Below are 18,582 nucleotides of genomic sequence, written 5' to 3'. Positions count from 1 at the left end.
AGGTCACTATGTTCTGGATTTTTGTTTGTTTGTCGTTTGTCTGGCTTTTGTTTTCCTTTTTTGTGGTCTTGTAGTGAGCTTAGACAGCATGACAGAAGTATGCTGGAGCAGGGCTGCCACACTCCTGGTGTTCTGGAAGCCCAGGATGGGGTGGGGGCTGTAATAGCTCCTCCAGAGGCATGCCTCCAATTACCCACTTCCTCCAGATAGGCCCCACCTCCTCCAGGGTACCCAGTCTTCAACAGATGAGACCTTTGTGGGGGTGCATTTCAGTGTCAAACTCAGCACATTTTAGCTACAGCTAGGAGGTTTGATAGGCAGAACTTACTTAGCAAGGCTAGATTAAATATTAATGTAGCTGTCACCACAGCCCAGAGCAGCAAGCCTGCGTGGTGTTCCTCCACTAAGCAGTGATAAGCAGACATGGCCCAGTTTGCACAGGTCATGGCTGAAGTGGGCGATTTTGGTCGCTTCCAGGTGCGGTTGACCATCCTGATGGGCATCCCCAATTTCCTGTCTGCATTCTTCGTGTTTAGCCAGGTCTTCATGGTCCTTGATGAGGCTCACTACTGTTCAGTGTCCTGGGTTAAGAACCACACTTTCAACCTAAGTGCTGCTGAGCAGCTGGCTGTCAGCATACCCAACGACACGGCAGGCAGGCCCGAGTCCTGCCTCATGTTCCGGCCACCTCCTGACAATGCCAGCCTGGAAGACATCCTGAGCCACCGCTTCAATGAGACACAGGCCTGCGACTCGGGCTGGGACTATCCTGAGAACAGGCCTCCGTCCCTAAAGAACGAGGTAGGACGGATGGCCTGCTGCTGTCTGTGTGTCCACTTGTGTGTTCTGTCAGTTCCCCCTGACCCTGTGCCTTTGATCACCCTCTGTTGCTCTGCCTCTATGCTTGTGTATAGCTATCATTGGTTGCCTGAATGCTCATACATAGCTCTCCCTTACCTGTGTCAGCCTGTGTTTCTCTTTGTCCTCTGTTGACCCATCTCTCATTCTCATTTTCTGCTTTGCTTGTTGTCCATCAGTGTTTCTTTTTCCTCTGTCCTTTCGTGGAGCTGGTGGCACCAAGATACCCATAAACTATTGACAGAGAAGAGGAAACCTTTTACAGAGAAGGCTGCAGGCAGTAACAGTCTGTCTGGGAACTGAATTCAACTCTGATGTATAAAGAAGGGGCCTGGGCTGAGACCAGACGGGAAGTGTGCAATGGTTCAGAACCTCTTTCTGTTGCTGCTACTGCTGCTGTCTATTTGTTTAATGCTCTTGATAATAACACAGGAGTAAAAGTTAACAAGAGATGGTCCCCTAGGTAAAGTACTGCCCCACACCACCCATGCCAAAGTTTCTGCCACATGGCCAGCCACTTGCCTTTATTTCTGCCCCAACTTACCCATAACTCCCCACTCTCTTTTTCTTCTAGAGTCTTCCTTTACCCACAAGTCTTCCTGGCTGTAAGTTAACCTATTCCAAAGACTTCTAAGCTCCTCGATCAGACGCCTAATGTTTTCTTCTTGTCTAATGTCCCCTCCTTCCACATCCACCCCTCTACCTTCCTGTGTATCCCATGCAGCTTCCTACTTCCCAGCCTCTGTCCCGGCCTCTTTCTGCCTGCTTCTAGGATTCCAGAGAATACTTCACACCCCATGATTCTTGTGTGTATAACCAAACATTTGCATCTACTGGCCCTATTCTCTTAGAAATTCAAGTAGATAAATGAATTTCTCTTCCTGCAACACAGTATAGGAAGCTGGTCACGTGCCAGGGCTACTCTGCTGGATCCCCGCTATCCAGCCCTGCCTTTCTTGTCAGCAAAGGAGCACATATGGAGAGTCCACTGACCCGAGAGAGTGGACTCTGAGGGGGGTTGCTGCATTCTCATATTTCTGGTTGCAGACCTCAATCCCACAGATTAAACATTCACTTCCCTCCCCTACACGCATTTGAAAAAACATGCATTTTTAGATGGCTTTAGAAACAATGTTTTAATTAAAGTGAAACATTCACTTTTTTGGATGGGACTGTAATACTCCTTCCAAGTCCAAGAGTGTGTCCCGCCTGGAACTCTCCAGTCTGTCTCCCTGCCCCTCGTCCTGTGCAGCTAGAGTCTTAAGGACTCTCCTAATCACAGACTCTGTTAGCCTGATTCAGTGAATTCCTACCTTGCCTGGAAGACTCTGGACTAGTACCTCCCAACTTTCCTGATGCTATAACCCTTTGATATAGGTCCTCATGTTGTGGTGACCCACAACTATAAAGTTGTATTTATTGATAGTTCATAATCTTGCTACTGTTATGAGTTGCAATGTAAATATCTGATATGCAACCCCCATAAGGGGGTCATTTGACCCCTAAAGGAGTTGATTTACTTATTTACTTTATATATATCAGTGCTCTATCTGTGTGCCAGAAGAGGGCACCAGATTTTATTACAGATGGTTGTGAGCCACCATGTGGTTGCTGGGAACTGAACTCAGGACCTCTGGAAGAGCAGTCAGTGTTCTTAACCATTGAGCCATCTCTCCAGGTCCCTAAAGGGGTTGAAAGCCACAGGTTGAGAACCTCTGCTCTAGGCCTCTCCATGATTCCCTGGCATCACCACATGGTAGATTCTGACCCCGGTTACCCCTCTCATGTTTGGAGCACACTTATAACTGCACAGAATTGCTCTGCCCACCTGGCCAAACGGCAGTATCTTTAAGGTTCATTGAGCCTTGTAGATTACTCTGAGCCTACACTAAGTCTTGTCCACAGCATGTGCTGTTCGTCCAGCCCAGAAGGTATGAGCACAGTCAAAGGAGAGCAGCGCCTTGTTCTTCACCTTCCAGAATCCCACTGGTCATGGAAGACATGGTCCTTAGTGCAGAAATGCAGGGCGGATGGACTCAGACCTAATGGTTACTTCTGCCTTCTTGAAGAGGTAGTGTTTGATGCTATGGCACTAGAAACTCCACAGAATGTTGACAGAGAGTAAGGACTCCTTTGTAGACAAGATCCAAAGCAAGCCTGACCTCAGGCAGCGGGTGTATGTTATGTCTAGGGTCCTCAGAGAAGGGAGAGTCAAGAGCGCAGAGACTGGATGGGAAGTTTGGAAGGAGTTGGGACCTCCTTTTGTTTGTCCTTTAATACTCGTGGTAATAATGTGTATATTTAAAAAGTGACAAAAATTGAGAGAAAGCCTCGGTTTAACACCAGTTCTTGCTTTTAGATGCCTGCATTGGATGCTCTTGGTTATGGACTGTAGTCTGTAAGCCAAGTTAACCATTCCCTCCACAAGCTGTTTCTGGTCACAGAAAAGTAGGATTGACACCAGGGTGGGGTAGCCGTGCTGGTCCTAAGCATGCTGGTTTGGGGACTGCGGAAGACGTTGGGACTTGGAGTGAAAAGCAGTCAAGTGCTTGTCTGTGGCATCTGGGATACTGAGGGACATTCAGCTGGTGGACAGCTTGTGAGGTTTCAGAGGGAAGCAGCAACCATTGGCATCGCAGTCATCATATGTCGGATTAAGAATGTGCAGAAATGAAACATTTGCTTTGCTGGGACAATGGATGCTGGTCATCTGGGGCTGAAATCATCTATGACTAATAGAGACCATCATCAGTGAGGTGAAATATTTTGTAAAATGTTTCCTCAGAGCCAGTACACAGAAGCTATGATCTGGGGGTTGGAGGGTGAGGAATGGCTTCATCTCCAGCTGGTAGCTGGACGTGGCAATAAGTAAAGAGTCTTCCATGTGGTTCTGATTTTAAAGGCACAGTAGGTGCAAGGTTAAGGGGGTCATGAGGAGCAGCTCAAGCCTAGAACCATGTGGCAGTATGGGAATCCCTAAAGAGAGTTCAGAGGCCAGCCTCAGGTACAAGGTGGGCTGTGTGTGTTTGGATAATGGAGTCAGGGAAGGGGGACCTCCCAAGCCGCTTGGAAGCCAGAAGCTCAGGATGCATTACAGATGCTGGATTGAGAAGCGCGGGGTGCGTCACAGACGCTGGATTGAGAAGCTCGGGGTGCGTCGCAGACGCTGGATTGAGCTCTGCACACTGTTGGAGTTAGGATTTGTTGGATTGTCCCTACTCTTCTATTTGGGGAGGAAGGAAGTATATAACTTGTTGTTGTTGCTTAATTTTACAGGAGCCCACTGTTCAGAGACTTTAGATTTTTAAAGAGACATTGATCTCTTAAAACTCTGAAAAATTTAAAAACTGAGCGAGTTTTAAGTAGTGTATTTTACATCACGGTGTTGATGTAAGATCTTGGGGACAAACAAGAGAAGAAAGTTACAGTGTAACAGGTGATGAATTGACAAAGGGGGAAGCCCCTTGGTTTGCATATGCTTGGCCCAGGGACTGGCACTATTAGGAGGTGTGGCCTTGTTGGAGTGGGTGTGTCGCTGTGGGTGTGGGATTTAAGACCCTAATCCTAGCTGCCAGGAAGCCAGTCTTCTGCTAGCCACCTTCAGAGGAAGATGTAGAACTCTCAGCTCCTCCTGCACCATGCCTGCCTGGATGCTGCCATGTTCCCGCCTTGATGATAATGGACTGAACCTCTGAACCTGTAAGCCAGCCCCGATTAAATGTTATCCTTATAAGACTTGCCTTGGTCATGGTGTCTGCTCACAGCAGTAAGACCCTAACTGAGACACTCTGCTAGCTTTCTTCTCAACACAATACAAACGAGAGTTATCTGGAAATAGGGATCCTCAACTGAGGGATTGCCCGGTCACAGTCGCCGGTGGTCATGTCTGTGGGGGACATTTTCTTGATTGCTAATTGATATAAGCCCATTGTGGAGAATGCCACCTCTAGGCAGTGGACCTGAGTTGTATAAGGAAGGTAGCCAGGGAGCTGGGGAGCCCACAGCATGGCTCCTTTCCTGCTCGGGGCTCCTGACTTGACTTCCCTCAGCGATGGATTATAACCTGAGAGCAGAAGCAAACAGTCTGCAACCCGTCCATCTCCCCTCACGTGCTACCTCCTACCTCAGACTCCCTGGCCATGCACACCTGTGTCACCTTTGGAAATCTGTGTCCTGTTCCACATGGCAGTCCCAAGCTCTGTTCCAAAGCAGCTCTCTCAAAGGAGGGCTCTGTGCACCAACCCCCGCCCGGCCCCTCCTTGAGCAGATGCTTTCCTTTCGATAACCTGTGACTTCATATTCAAATGGAAATGCAAACCACACAGATTGGAAGAGATCGTGTTTCATGATAGACTGTGCTCTTGATGTACCTGCATTCCCAACCTCAGTAAGATGGGAACATGCCTGGCCTTCCTGTCCACATAGGCTGATGAAGAGACATGGATCTACTGTCAGTGAGCTACAGCGGTGTGACCCGTCCAGGGATCAGGGGCATTTCAATCAGAGGGAAGGAAAAGCAGAGAGAACAGCCCTTTTAAGACTCTAGAGGGATAGTTGAGGGATACTGGCATAAAAGGATCTGAGAAATATCCCAGATGCGGTGCCCAGGAATTAAAACCTTCTCTTAGAAACCCAAGAGAGCCATTGAGGGTTAGTGACTGGGGAGGGACATATCATGGGAGTGGCTTTCTGTAGGCCACTACAATTGGGCTTGGGCAGAACCAGCTACTGGGCCAAACACACTTGGGGAAAGCCAAAGAGGGTGATGACTGGCGTGCCACATTGGAACCTGCCATCCCTTGCGGTCAGCTGCATAGCACCTGCACCTGAGACTGAGCATGCCCGAGGGCCTGCAGCTCTCAGGTGCTGCTTCTGAACAACACAGTGGTGAGCCTTGACCAGGACATAAGCCACCAGGGTTAGAAACTAAGGGGAGGTGGCAAATGGGGCTATGGACCAGGGCTGCCAGACTTGGCATTTGTGTTTGCAAAGTTCTGCGCGCGCGTGTGCGTACACACACACACACACACACACACACACACACCCACCCACCCACCCAGCTCTGTGGCCACAGGCACAGCACACCGTCATCTCAGCTAAACTGGGAGCATCTGTGTAGCAGCCACTGGTCTGGAAGTGTTAACAGATGACCTGATCGTATCAGGTCACAGCCCAGTCGACTTTATTCCCGACTTTGCATGGATGGAGACCAAGACACAGGCAAACTGGCTAAGAGGCTCAGGGTCACACAAAGCTCGCTCCTCAGCTCTGCCTGTGGAGCCTGGCTGCAGCAGGCTCCCAGCTACTTTCATCCATTTTAAGCGATGTCTTCCTTGCAAGTAATTCTCTAGTCGAGAGACAAGACCCGAGCTGTGAAGAACAGGGAAGGACAGCGGCTAAGTTTCACACCTTGCCTTGCTTCGCTCAGAGGCAGTTCACTTGGGGGACCTCCCCTCAGGTCCTCCAAATGGAACGAACTGTTGTCTTAGAGAACTGTGAGCGTGGTAGCTCCAGGGTTGGTTAATTTCTTGCTAAATTGTTTAACTGATCAAGTGGCTGGTGTTAAGTTTTAGTTCGTTTATTCATCAACCCATTTCAAAACATTCCTTTAGTCTTTACTCGGTTTAATTTCATGCATACAACAGACACATCTTACCTCTACCTACTGCCAGCTGACTCTAAGTCAGTGTTTCCAGCCAGCCAGAGCGCTTTTGACCAGCTTGGGGTGTTGATCATGACAAGGCAAAGGACTTGAAGCCAAAGACACTGACACGAGCTGTCCAATCACCTTGATTGGCTCAAGAAACACCTAGAAGGCATTTCTCACCTTTCCACATCGTGACACATTATTGTCTACAAAGCCAACCCTTGTGACTCTAAATACAGGGGCGGGGAATAGCCAGGCATGGTGGTGCAGACCTTTATCCTAGTCCCTCCCATGAATGCTTTGGTAGGAACCCACTCTTTGCTGGCACAGAATGTATAGGTGTGATGATCAATGGAAGACCTTCCCAGGGCAGGTTCCCGCCTAAGCATTCACGAAGAGGCTGATCCACACAAGGGCACAGAAATCACACTCGGGGCCACAGCCTGGCAGGACGGGGATCAGTGTGTATGTGGTAGACCCGTCTGCAGGGAAATGTGGGTGCCCATGCTCCTTTCCTGGGTACTCCTGGTGTCTTAGTCAGGGTTTCCACTCCTGCACAAACATCAGGACCAAGAAGTAAGTTGGGGAGGAAAGGGTTTATTCAGCTTACACTTCCCCATTGCTGTTCATCACCAAAGGAAGTCAGGACTGGAACTCAAGCGGGTCAGGAAGCAGGAGCTGATGCAGAGGCCATGGAGGGGTGCTGCATACTGGCTTGCTCCCCTGGCTTCCTCAGCCTGCTTTCTTATAGAACCCAGGACCACCAGCCCAGGGATGGCACCACCCACAATGGGCTGGGTCCTCCCACCTTGATCACTAATTGAGAAAATGCCTCACAGCTGGGTTTCATGTGGGCAGCCATATGTGAAAACTTAGCCCGAATAGTTTACACAGGAAACAGACTGTCAGAAAGCGGCTATTGGAGTTCTGTCAGAAGTTTCCAATTTTTACATTCTTACTATGTCAATAGTTTACATGGTAGTCTCTATGCCAGAAAAAAACAATCCAGCAGTTCTATGTATAAAGTAATTAGATCCAAATAGTTTAACAGTGGGTACTCTGGCTTCAATGAGTAATTGTTTTAAACATCATTACTCAGAGCTAAGCCTTGTGACACATGCCTGTAATCCCAACACTCAGGCAGAAAGGATGGATTGGTCAAGGTCATCCCTGCCTGTAAAGTGAGTTTGAGTCCAACCTGAGCTACATGGCACCCTGCCTAAAAATAAACAAATGAAGAATTCAATATACACTGTGTTGGTGAGTTTACTGTCAACCTTTGTCTGTACCTGTAAGAGGTTGTCCTGACTGAGGGTTGATGGGGAGGGCCCAGCCCGCAGTGGGTGGGCCTGTTCCGGGCAGGTAGTCTTGGACTGAGAGTGAACCAGTGAGAGTGAACTAGTAATCAGCCTTCCTCCAGGACTCCTGCCTCTGTCCCTGCCTTGAGCTCCTGCCCTGGCTTCCCTCAGTGATAGTCTGGGACCTGGAAGTGCAAACCAAATAAACCCTGCCTGCCTTTCATCATTGTTTTTTTTTAATCATAGCAACAGAAAAATAAGAATGGAAAGAAAAGATACTCTACTTAGTTCTTGAGAAGACTGAGACATTCTAACAGGATGTCTGTGGTGCAGAGGCTGCACAAGCGTCTTGGTCCTCCGACACTGCCACCCTCATTTTTGGTTTTCATCAAAGCAAGTGACAAGATGCTGTGTAACTTGAATGTTGTTGGAAGGAAAGGAGTTGTACCCTCTGTTAAATTGTGAATTCTTAGGCAAGTTGTGATACTGAACAGAAGTCAAAGGTTGCTATATTTCTGTTTAGATTTTTTTTTTTAAATTTACTTTATGAATGTGAGTACACTGCCACTGTCTTCAGACACACCAGAAGAGGGCATTGGATCCCATTACAGATGGCTGTGAGCCACCATGTGGTTGCAGGGATTTGAACTCAGGGCCTCTGGAAGAGCAGTCAGTGCACTTAACCACTGAGCCATCTCTCCAGCCCCTTCTCTTTAGATTTTAACTATCACGTGTCCACTGTGTTGCTGTGAGTTGCCTTGGAATTCAGTGTGTGTAGCGGGGGCGGGGGGCCCAGATAGTGGAGTTGACCTTGGATTCTGCACCTGCTCTTAACATGAGTATGTTTTTTCCTCAGTTTGACCTGGTGTGTGAGCGGGAGAACCTGAAGAGGACCTCGCAGTCGGTGTTCATGGCGGGGCTCCTAGTGGGGGCCCTAGTCTTTGGGCCTGTCTGTGACTGGTATGAGCTCCTGATCCAGCAGGCTTCTAGGCTTCCGGTGCCGGCTCAGTTATCCCCTGGAGCCATGCTAGTGGCCCTCAGGATAAGTCCTATTGCCTTCCTTCAGATGGGTCTCTAAGGAAAAATCCTATCTCCCCACTCTGACCAGAATAGGCTTGCCAGGGGCTCTCTTAATTCAGTCCTGGGGCAGCCTTTCCATTTCAAAACCTGTCCCTCTGTTACCTCAGGATTGGCCGCAGACCCTCCCTCCTAATGCAGCTGCTTCTGTCAGGCATCGCAAGTATGGCTACAGCCTTTGTGTCCAGCTTTGAGCTCTATATGACCCTACGCTTTGCCTTGGCTACTGCCAACGCTGGATTTTTACTGAGCAGCAATGTCCTGCGTGAGTATCTGGGCCCAGGAGCCTTCTTCCTCAGAGTCAGAGCCCTGAAATTACCTGGGAATGGGATTAGGCAACTGCGCTCAAAAGGGCCCCAGCAGGATTCTCTATGTTGGGGCTGACCACATCTCTGACAGGCTGGAAAACCCCCAGAAGGCGACTGAGAATATTCAGACGAGTCTTAGATTTTGTCTTCACAGTTTCAGAGTGGGTGGGAACATCCCGGAGGACACGAGCCATGGTCCTGGCCCAGAGCAACTTTGCCCTTGGGCTGATGGCGTTAGCAGGACTGGCCTATGGTGTCCGAAACTGGAGACTCCTTCAGATAATAGGCACCACACCCATCTTCCTGCTTGTCTTCTATTTCTGGTAAGGAGACCCTTGCCAGCGACAGGCCACCCTACTTGGGAGCACTGTGGCAGGATGCAGGACCCAGAGGAGGGAGCCTGTGGAGCTCGGGTGGGAGACTCAGTGTGCACGGGAACTCTGGGTGGCTGCACAGAGCTCAAGACTCCAGCATCACGACCATGTGTGGTTGGCAGGGTTCTGCCAGAATCTCCACGGTGGCTCCTCTCTCAAGGAAGGACAGAGGAGGCCAAACAGCTGGTCCAGAAGGCAGCCTTGGTGAACGGCCGGCCACTTGCCTCTGAGCTCCTGAACCAGGTACCTGTGGGCAGGTGAAGGCCCACCCCCAACTCAAGCCAATGTCCATGCCTGTGTCCTGGCCCCTCACTCTGCCCTTCTTGTAGCTGGTCCCTGAGAAGACAGGCCCCTCGGGGAATGCCTTGGATCTTTTCAGACACCCTCAGCTCAGGAAGGTGACTCTGATTCTCATAGCTGTCTGGTAAGTGCCAGGGCCTTGTCCCTCCCTTAGAACAGATCCAGAGTGCTACCGGTGTTCTTCTGCTGTGTGTCACTGGAGGGTGGACAGAGGCTGTAAGTGGGATGGTTTCTCCTCAGGTGCCCATGTCTCCTGGTGTGAACTCGTAAAGCCAGGATGTTCCTTTGGGCGTGACTTGTTGTACACTGGCAGTGACAAGGATGCTTGGGTACTTTTAGGTTTGTGGACAGCCTGCTGTACTATGGACTCGGCTTCCAAGTGGGGGACTTTGGTCTGGACATCTACCTGACACAGGTAATATTCGGAGTAGTGGAAGTACCTGCCCGTCTTTCCAGCATCCCCATGATGGAGAAGCTGGGTCGGAAGTGGAGCCAGCTCTGTACCCTGACCCTTGCTGGTGTCATGTGTGTCATCATCATCTTCATCCCAGGAGGTACCAGGCTGTGTTCCACCCCCTCTCCCTCCCTGCCATGGCCAGAGCCATTGCCCCACCCCCTCCAAGACCGAGGGCTTCCCCAGGGTGTGGGTGTAGAGGGGAGGCATTTGAGTATACAGGGAGGTGTGCAGGCTCAGGTGACGAGTGTCCTTCTCTCTGTGTGGCTGTCCTGCACTTCCCTGCAGATCTTCCCACAGTGGCCACTGCACTGGCTGTGGTGGGGAAGTTTGCCTCGTCTGCTGCCTTCACCATTTCCTATGTGTACACTGCTGAGCTCCTCCCCACCATCATCAGGTGAGAGCTGCTGGGGTGACTCTCGATGCTTGGCCCTGGGGATTTAATATCACCCAGCCCCTCTGCTCCTGTGCTGCCAGCCGACAGCCAGCCAGTGAGCTGCCTTCAGGGTCTAGGAAGTCTAGTGCCATTCACCAAGGTGTCCTTGTAGACAGAGCAGGCCCTGGCCATGTGAGGGTGTGACTGTGGGGCAGAAGAAACTGAGAGGAGAGGGAGGAGTGCTCCCAGGAGAGGAACAAAGCAGCTTGGGTCTCTTGGGTGACAGGGGAAGCCCGAGGGGGCCGGGTGGTCCAGGAAGCTCTCCCCCTGGCCAGACCAAAGGTGGCTGAGACCTAGGCCTCCCAGCTGTGGAGTGAGTGTGGCCTCCTCAGTGGGTGGAGGCTTAGCTTGTGCTGCTCTCCCCAGGCAAACAGGCATGGGGTTGGTGAGCATCTTCTCCAGGGTCGGGGGCATCATCACACCCCTTGTGATGCTGCTGGAACAGTACCACAAGGCGATTCCCATGCTGATCTTTGGCAGCCTCCCCATTGGGGCAGGCCTACTGTGTGCTCTGCTGCCTGAGACAAGAGGCCAGACCCTGAAGGACACCCTCCAGGACCTGGAGCAGGGGGGCCCCCCACGGTGAGCACAGACTTCTTGGCCTCTCCCTAGACCCAGGCCTCCCAGTCACCATTGGTCCATTATTAGTTAATCCTTGCTTACTGAGCAACATGGTGCCACAGATAACTGTAGGTCATTTTCCTGCTAGAGCTGATAAAGGCATTGATCATGGGACTGCATCACTGGCAGCCACTGACTGCTTTTTTTCCCCCTTTTGTAGGTCCTCAGTGACACAGTCCCTTGAAAAAGAAATGGAGGCCAACGGAAGAAGCTTTATCCCAGGAGTTAGCATTGGTAGTGCTCCTTGTTCTGATTGTGGTTGTTAAGGACCAGTTCACATACAGCACCTGATTACACAGTGGGTGTCAGTGGGCTCTGCTTTGAAGGAGGGACAGGCCCGCTTGTTGTGATTGGACAGGACCCACCTCCTTGTTTACCTCTGTCTGATTTACCCCTCTGTCTGACTTCCTGCTCAGTACCATGACTGCATTAGGGTCCTCTGTGTGTCTGTGGGTGTGTCATGGTGAATGGGATCCCACTGGAAAGAGTACATTCATAGGCGAGCTATCTCATCACAAGCATGAGCATGGGAAGAGCTAGTACCACTCTCCTCCTTGGTCAGGCCTCTTACATGTCCCATCAGTCTTCACATAGCCACGCCCAGGCCTCATGTCCGCAATGCAAAGCCTTGAGAACACTGTGAAACCATTTCCAGAGCACACCGATGCTTTAGCATCCCCCCTTCACCCTTGGTCACCTCCTCCTCCGCCTCCTCCTCCAAGAGAGCAGCGCTGTCCCTGTCCGCTGGCATCCAGTCATGGATATGTCCTACTGCTCTCTTCTGAGATCACAGACAATCATGCTCTTCAGCTTGCTTATGCTGCATGTTCCTCTGCTGAGAAGCAAAAATGGGAAAGTGCAGTTCCAGGCTGATGCCCTCGACTTCTCCGAGCGATGTGGCCGGGTGTTGGTGCTCCTTCCTTGGCAGTGATTGTCATCCTGGGGAGACTTAGTGGGATCCTTAGCTGACACAGTATTCTACAAGGGTTTGCCTGTGGCTTTTGTTTTTGTTGTTCTGTCTTACGAGCTGTATTCCCAGACTTGCCTTTAGGGTCTCTGTTGACATTATCTCTTACATTTCTTTGGGATTATATATGTCTTGGAGAAATATTTTCAATCTGTAATGCTTAATTTTCATTGTCAACATGACTGATTGGAATGACTAAGGAAGGACATCTGTGGCTGGTGTCTGTCTAGCTGTTTTCAGAAGTTTCACTGAGGAGGGAAGACCTTCCCTGAATGTGGGCAGTATCCTATTGGCTATGGCCCTGAACTCAATAAATAAATAAAGCCATGAACGGTGCTGAGACCAGAGTCATACTGTTTACTTCCGCCCATGGTGACAGCACGGATTAAACTGTACCCTCACACTGTAAAGCAGGATCAGTTCTTCTTTCTTTAGTCGCTTTGTTATGTTGTCATAACAAAGAGAAAAGTAACAGAGAATGCTACAGAAGGTTCGGGCTTTCTGTGATAGATCTGACCATGACGATTCCTAGGCCTTTGGGGAAAGTTTGTAAAGAGATGCATGTGAACTTGGAATTTTGGGCCGGGGGATCCCTAAAATACTGTAAGCAGGCTTTTGTGGGCTGTTCTACTGGGAGCTTGTAAGATCAGCATGCTCAGAGAAATGCAGCAGTCTCATTCAACTTAGGAGGCTTCACAGGGAAACAAGGACTCTCTAGGAACTGGGCTTGGAAGCCTTTGATCATCTATTTTGACAAAGAATTAGGCTGCATTCTATCCTGCAAGAAATTGAGTGAAGCCAGATTCAAAACAGTGAGGTTGTTTTGTTTTGTTTCTTTCAGAGAATCCAGAACTCTTCAGGCTGTGATACGGCCATTGCTTATGTATTCAGATCTACAGCGTGAGAGAGCAGAAAGATAAGAAACAAGTGAACCTTGTTGGGAATGCAGTATGAGCAATTTGAAGTTTCAAATAAAGAAAGTGCAGAGCAAGCACCATAATTGTTAGATGAATTAGCACCATCGAAAAGAAACCCCCTCTCTTCACTTAAAGATAAGCCCCCCGTATGAAAGACTAGAATTTGTAAAAATAGAAGTTCATTCACAGGAAGAGCCTGGACTGAGAATGCTACTCAAAGAGTTCCCTCATTCAAAAACTAAAGACATGTTTCTCCCAGAGGTCACTGCAGACTGAAGCTGTCATCCAGGCAACATCTCAAGCTGCCAGCAAGACTTCACAGCATCATATGCATCAGTGGTCCTCAACCTTCCTAATGCTGTGACCCTTAATACAGTTCCTCATGCTGTGTGACCCCAACTGGAAAGTTACTTTGTTACTACTTTATGGCTATAATTTTGCTACTGTTATGAATGGTAAAAATCTGATATGCAGGATATCAGATGTGCAATCCTATGAAAAGTTTATCCAAATTGCAAAAGGGTCACGACCCACAAGTTCAGAACCCCTGATATACATGATACTGGTTTTGTCAGCACCAAAGATATGAAAGTGCTGAGTCATCAAAGGGTCCAGAAAGTTGCTGAGGCCAAGAGGTATGTGAGGGTTTATATTCCCTACAAAGTGGCTTTGGGACCATTACAGATCCACATGAAGATGAAGCCTGAGTTTCTGTGGAAACCCCAGGATATTGGAAGTTATCCACAGAAGCAAGCAGCAGACCCAAGAGGCAGCCCAAGTGAGAGGTTTCACAGAAGATGGGTGGGGCTGCCAAGGCCATTGGGACAGCTATTGAGTCTATTACAAGTATCCAGGCCTTTATTCTGATATCAGGTAAAGGTGTCTTTATCAGTACTTAATCGAAGGTCATGCCAGATACACAGGCCTGTGTTGTGAATCATTCCCACCAGGTATGACATGGCCACATCTGCACTGAAATCTGAGCAGCTCTGATTCCCAGTGTGAGGCCACCACATGATAGAGTTTTTCGACCCTGACCTGAGATTACAGCCTCTGCATGCCTCATATGCTAAATTCATATGCGGCCTTGGCAGGTGCCAGAGTATCTAGAAGGGTGAAGGGTTTTTACGGCTTTTAGGTTATCAGCTAGGGTTGGACTTTTCAGGATGCAAACTTTGAAGGTCATCTACATCTTTGTAAGCAACTCCTTATGCCTACTTGGTCAGTAAGCCCAGTAAATGCATCAGTTTATGAAGGAGGATTTGGGTAGATCTTTTCTCTGTTGTAGGCACGTTGGTCTCCGATGTGAGATGTTAACTCACATCTGCCTAGGGAACCAGTGTGCCACAGTGTGCTCTTGTCTCTCTGTCTTGGTGGACACAACAGAGGGGCTTTATAAGGAAAGATATGGCTAGCACGTGGCTAGTAAGCTATGCCTGTCCTCCAGAGGGTGCAATTGAGCAGAGAATAGCTCGTACTCTGGGGACATGGGTGCAGTGGACCTACTGCACAGCACTATGGCTGCCATAGTTGTAGCCGCCGCCCGGTACAGGATTCAGATGTCAAACCCAGGGTGTAATGGTTTGAATATGCTTGGGCCATGGAGCGGCACTATTAGGAGGTGTGGCCTTGTTGCAGTAGGTGTAGGCTTTTTGGAAGTGTGTTGTGCTGTGGAAGTGGGTTCTGAGACCCTTCTGGCTGCCTTTGGATCAAGATGAAGTCCTGAGTTCAAATCCCAGCAATCACATAGTGGCTCACAGCCATCTGTAATGGGATCCAATGCCCTCTTCTGATGTATCTGAAGACAGTGACAGTGTACTCACATAAATACATAAATCAGTCAATCAATCAATCAATCAATCAATCAATCTTTTTAAAAAAAAATACCTTAGTCATGGTGTCTTTTCACAACAGTAGAAACTAAGGAACGAGGTAGGAGTTCTGCAATCCAGATCACAGATTTACTCTTTTATAGTGGACATTTTCACCTAAAGTGTTGGTTTGAATGGGAATGGTCCCCAGAGGCTCATATACTCAAATGTTTAGTCACTAGGAAGTGGAACTATTTGAGAAGGATTAGGGTGATGTAGCCTTGTTGGAGGAAGTACATAGCTGGGCTTTGAGTTTTCAAAAGTTCCCATGTCTCTGTGTCTCTGTCTCTCTCTCACTCTGTGTGTGTGTGTGTGTGTGTGTGTGTGTGTGTGTGTGTGTGTGTGTATGTGTGTGTGTGTGTGTGTATGTGTGTGTGTGTGTGTATGTGTGTGTGTGTGTGTGTATGTGTATGTGTGTGTGTGTGTGTGTATGTGTGTGTGTGTATGTATGTATTCGTGTGTATGCCTGCCTGCCTGCAGATGAGGATGTAAACACTAAGCCCCATGCTTGGCTGTCTGCCACCATGCTTCCTGTCATGATGATAATGGACAAATTTTCAGAAACTGTGAGCAAACCCCAATTAATGTTTCATTTTATATAATGAGTCGCCTTGGTCATGCTGTGCCTTCATAGCAATAGTAAGTAAGATAGGTAGTGATTGGCTTCTCCGCCAGTGCAATAAATCCAGTTGAGCTGAATTTGAAGTAAATGACAGGTTTATTTGGGTGAGTTGCTCAGTCTCACCTCAGGAGGTCAGCCAAGTCACACTCCTGGGCTGGTGACTTCTTAAAGGGGAGGGGGAGGGAGTGGTGACATGATGGTGAGGTACAGAGTGAATGAGGCGCTATATAGTGTGCTCTCAGGTCTGGTGGGCCCTTTGGAATCCGGAGCTAGGAGTTGGCTTTGTCCAGTGTTTTGAGAGGTCTTTTGTAAACTGATCAGAAGAGAAAAGCAGGGACCTCTTGGCCCTTTGTTCCAAAACCTCCATCTATGAGGCCCGGGGTATTATTTCTAGCAATATAAGCATGTACAGCAATGGATGGCTTTTTTCTGAAGCTCACTTTACCCTAACCCTTTCAGATTCTAATCTTGGATTTCCTGACTAGAGATTAAAAGCAAAAGGGTCTAGGAATCCAACCCCCTATGAGATTATCATGACCCTGCTGTGCTGTGGGTCTTGTGCTATTTCAAGTCTCACAGCGAAATCAAAATAAAATCCCATAGCTTTTTCAATGGGAAACATGCTGAGAAGACAGGAAAATCAAAGAAACACACATCTGCTCGCACAAGCTTATCAAAGAAAGGCTACTACAATGAAAAGTTGAAATCACTAAAGGAAGAGATTGAAGAAGATACTAGAAGATGGACAGATACCTCGTGCTTATTGATCTGCAGGATTAATATTTTGAAAAATGGATATATTACTGAACTCAATCGATAGTTCAATGCCATTTTTTACTGACTTAAAGTCTAAAATTCATATGGAAACACAAATGACCCTGATTAGAATTTATAAGCAGAAAGAGCAAAGGTAGAAGCATCATGTGTAAACTGATGTAAAGAGAACCCAGAAATAAATCCATGCAGCCAAAGGTCCATGATTCTTGACTTCAGTGCCAAAAACATACATTAAAGGAAAGAAAGTCTCTTTAACCAATGGTGCTGGGAAAGCAATAAACCAAATCCTTTCTTCTCTGTATGAAAATTGAAAGTGGATTAAAGGCCCAAGCCATAAGTTATTAGAGGAACATGTAGAGAAAACACTTTAAGGTATAACTGTAGGCAAGGAATTGTCAAAAAGGACTCCACCAGTACAAGAAGTGATTTCAAGATCTGATAAATGGGAATGTTTGACCTTAGAAAGCTCCTGTATAGCAGGAAATGATCAGCAGAACAAGACAGAACAAGAATGGGAAGTTGGGGCTGGAGAGATGGCTCAGTGGTTGAGAGCACTGACTGCTCTTCCAGAGGTCCTGAGTTCAATTCCCAGCAGCCACATGGTGGCTCACAGCCATTGGTAATGGGATCCTATGCCCTCTTCTGGTGTGTCTGAAGAATGTACAGTGTACTCATGAATAAAACAAGTAAACATTTAAAAAAAAAAAGAATAGGAAGTCTGTACTGTGTGTGGTTGCTCACAATATGTAAAGGACTAAAAACCAACCTCTCTTCCCCAAGAGTGATGAGTGAACGAGACATTTCTCAGAAGAAAAAGATGGTTAATAAATCCATGTAGGAATCCTTAGCCATAAGGAAACTAAACCAGAACTGCATGGGGATTGTTTCCCTGCAGGCAGGCAGAACAGCTATTACAAAAAGAAATCGCAAGAGATGCTAGTGACCATGTGGGAAAAGGAGCCCCTGTACCAGCTGGCAGGATCCCATGTTCACTGTGTGGGGCACTTGATGGCGTGATGTGCGAACCAGAGGACTTGGACAGCCTTGCTAGCTGCATCCCACCTGGCCACTGCTCCTGGGTGAAGCTGCCCCAGTGTGTGTGGCTCTCCTCGACATTTTGTGTTCTGGCCATTCCTGGGGTCTCCGTTACAGCCTTGGCGTCATCCTCATGGCTTAAGTCATTGCCTATTCATTGTCTGAGCAGACTTCAACCCGAAAGCACATGGTCTGGCCTCACAGATTTTTCTTGACCCCCGTGATCCCATAATTCTGAATCCCTACAAAATTGGCAGCATCTAGATGACTGCAAGGCTTGCCACCAGTTGTAGAAGTAAGTAGTTGGTCCTCCTTTTACTGTGGCTGAAGTAACCGTTCAGGTCTTAAGTATCTGAAAAAACAAAACATTTTCTTAGGTTGCTCTGCATGTGCACGTCATCCTAACACTTACTTTAAGTCTTAAAGAAGAGCCTCCCTCTAACCTGAGTTGCAGATTTCCAACCTTGAGACTGGAGTGGGAGGGGCTGGTTCTTAAGCTGTTCTCAGGACATCTTACTATTCCAGTGGAAAAAATTTGGCTTCCCTGAATGGCGCACATCTTTTAGTGACTGAAAGGTTTAAAGGGTAACCCGATGTTTAGTGGTCTCCTTTACTGGCCAACGTTTTCAAATCTTCATATTTCCATTTTTATTCCTAATTCTCACAGTAAGCCTACCTGAGAGCAGCCAGCAGTATCTACACCATTGTCTGGGTATGCATGGCCATGAAATGTCTTCCACCAATTAGTTCATGATCTTGAACTCAACATCACAAAGTCACAAAACAAATTAAATATAGACAAGTTTGTTCTTGTTTTCTGAAATGGATCATGGATACATTCTAGTCTGCTTTCTAAATCTCCTTTTCTATCAGGAACTCATGAGCACATACATCCCTTACTCACTATTCCTGTGAGCATTCTGGTTACAGAGCTCTGTTTACAAAAAAGACAAAGCTTCCCACTGTCTTCAACCAACCCATTCCAAACAGCAAGCATCCTACATAACTTTAATTTTTTTT

The 18,582-nt window shown here is 48.1% G+C and overlaps 1 protein-coding gene across 3 annotated transcripts; it reads left to right on the top strand.

The window, feature by feature from the left end:
• Positions 1 to 395: 395 nt before the first annotated feature.
• On the top strand, positions 396 to 13,328 carry LOC120094289 (solute carrier family 22 member 13-like). 3 transcript variants are annotated; one of them, XM_063266484.1, is made up of 11 exons: positions 396 to 801; positions 8,660 to 8,763; positions 8,991 to 9,145; positions 9,343 to 9,511; positions 9,685 to 9,805; positions 9,892 to 9,986; positions 10,202 to 10,416; positions 10,605 to 10,713; positions 11,119 to 11,334; positions 11,534 to 11,607; positions 13,182 to 13,328. In XM_063266484.1, exons 1-11 carry the CDS (start codon positions 424 to 426, stop codon positions 13,205 to 13,207), a joined length of 1,662 nt encoding a protein of 553 aa, XP_063122554.1. In that variant the 5' UTR covers positions 396 to 423; the 3' UTR covers positions 13,208 to 13,328. The 3 variants fall into 3 exon arrangements, with proteins under 3 accessions (XP_063122554.1, XP_038938647.1, XP_063122555.1); XM_039082719.2 differs by lacking the exon at positions 13,182 to 13,328 and having other exon boundaries at positions 424 to 801; positions 11,534 to 12,671; XM_063266485.1 differs by lacking the exons at positions 11,119 to 11,334; positions 13,182 to 13,328 and having other exon boundaries at positions 424 to 801; positions 11,534 to 12,671.
• The last annotated feature ends 5,254 nt before the right edge of the window (positions 13,329 to 18,582 follow it).

Source organism: Rattus norvegicus, chromosome 8 (genome assembly GCF_036323735.1).
Source record: "Rattus norvegicus strain BN/NHsdMcwi chromosome 8, GRCr8, whole genome shotgun sequence".
Taxonomy (NCBI): Eukaryota; Metazoa; Chordata; class Mammalia; order Rodentia; family Muridae; genus Rattus; species Rattus norvegicus.
The sequence above is the reverse complement of the archived record's forward strand: the minus strand, read 5'-3'. Positions and strand labels throughout refer to the sequence as shown.

What these genes read in the sequence shown, in the direction of transcription:
- LOC120094289 (XM_039082719.2), top strand. Translation starts at nt 424, where the DNA reads ATGGCCCAGTTTGCACAGGTCATGGCTGAAGTGGGCGATTTTGGTCGC. An exon ending in CTCCGTCCCTAAAGAACGAG is followed by an intron (nt 802 to 8,659) that starts GTAGGACGGATG and finishes TTTTTTCCTCAG; the next exon opens with TTTGACCTGGTGTGTGAGCG. An exon ending in CTGCTTGTCTTCTATTTCTG is followed by an intron (nt 9,512 to 9,684) that starts GTAAGGAGACCC and finishes TGTGGTTGGCAG; the next exon opens with GGTTCTGCCAGAATCTCCAC.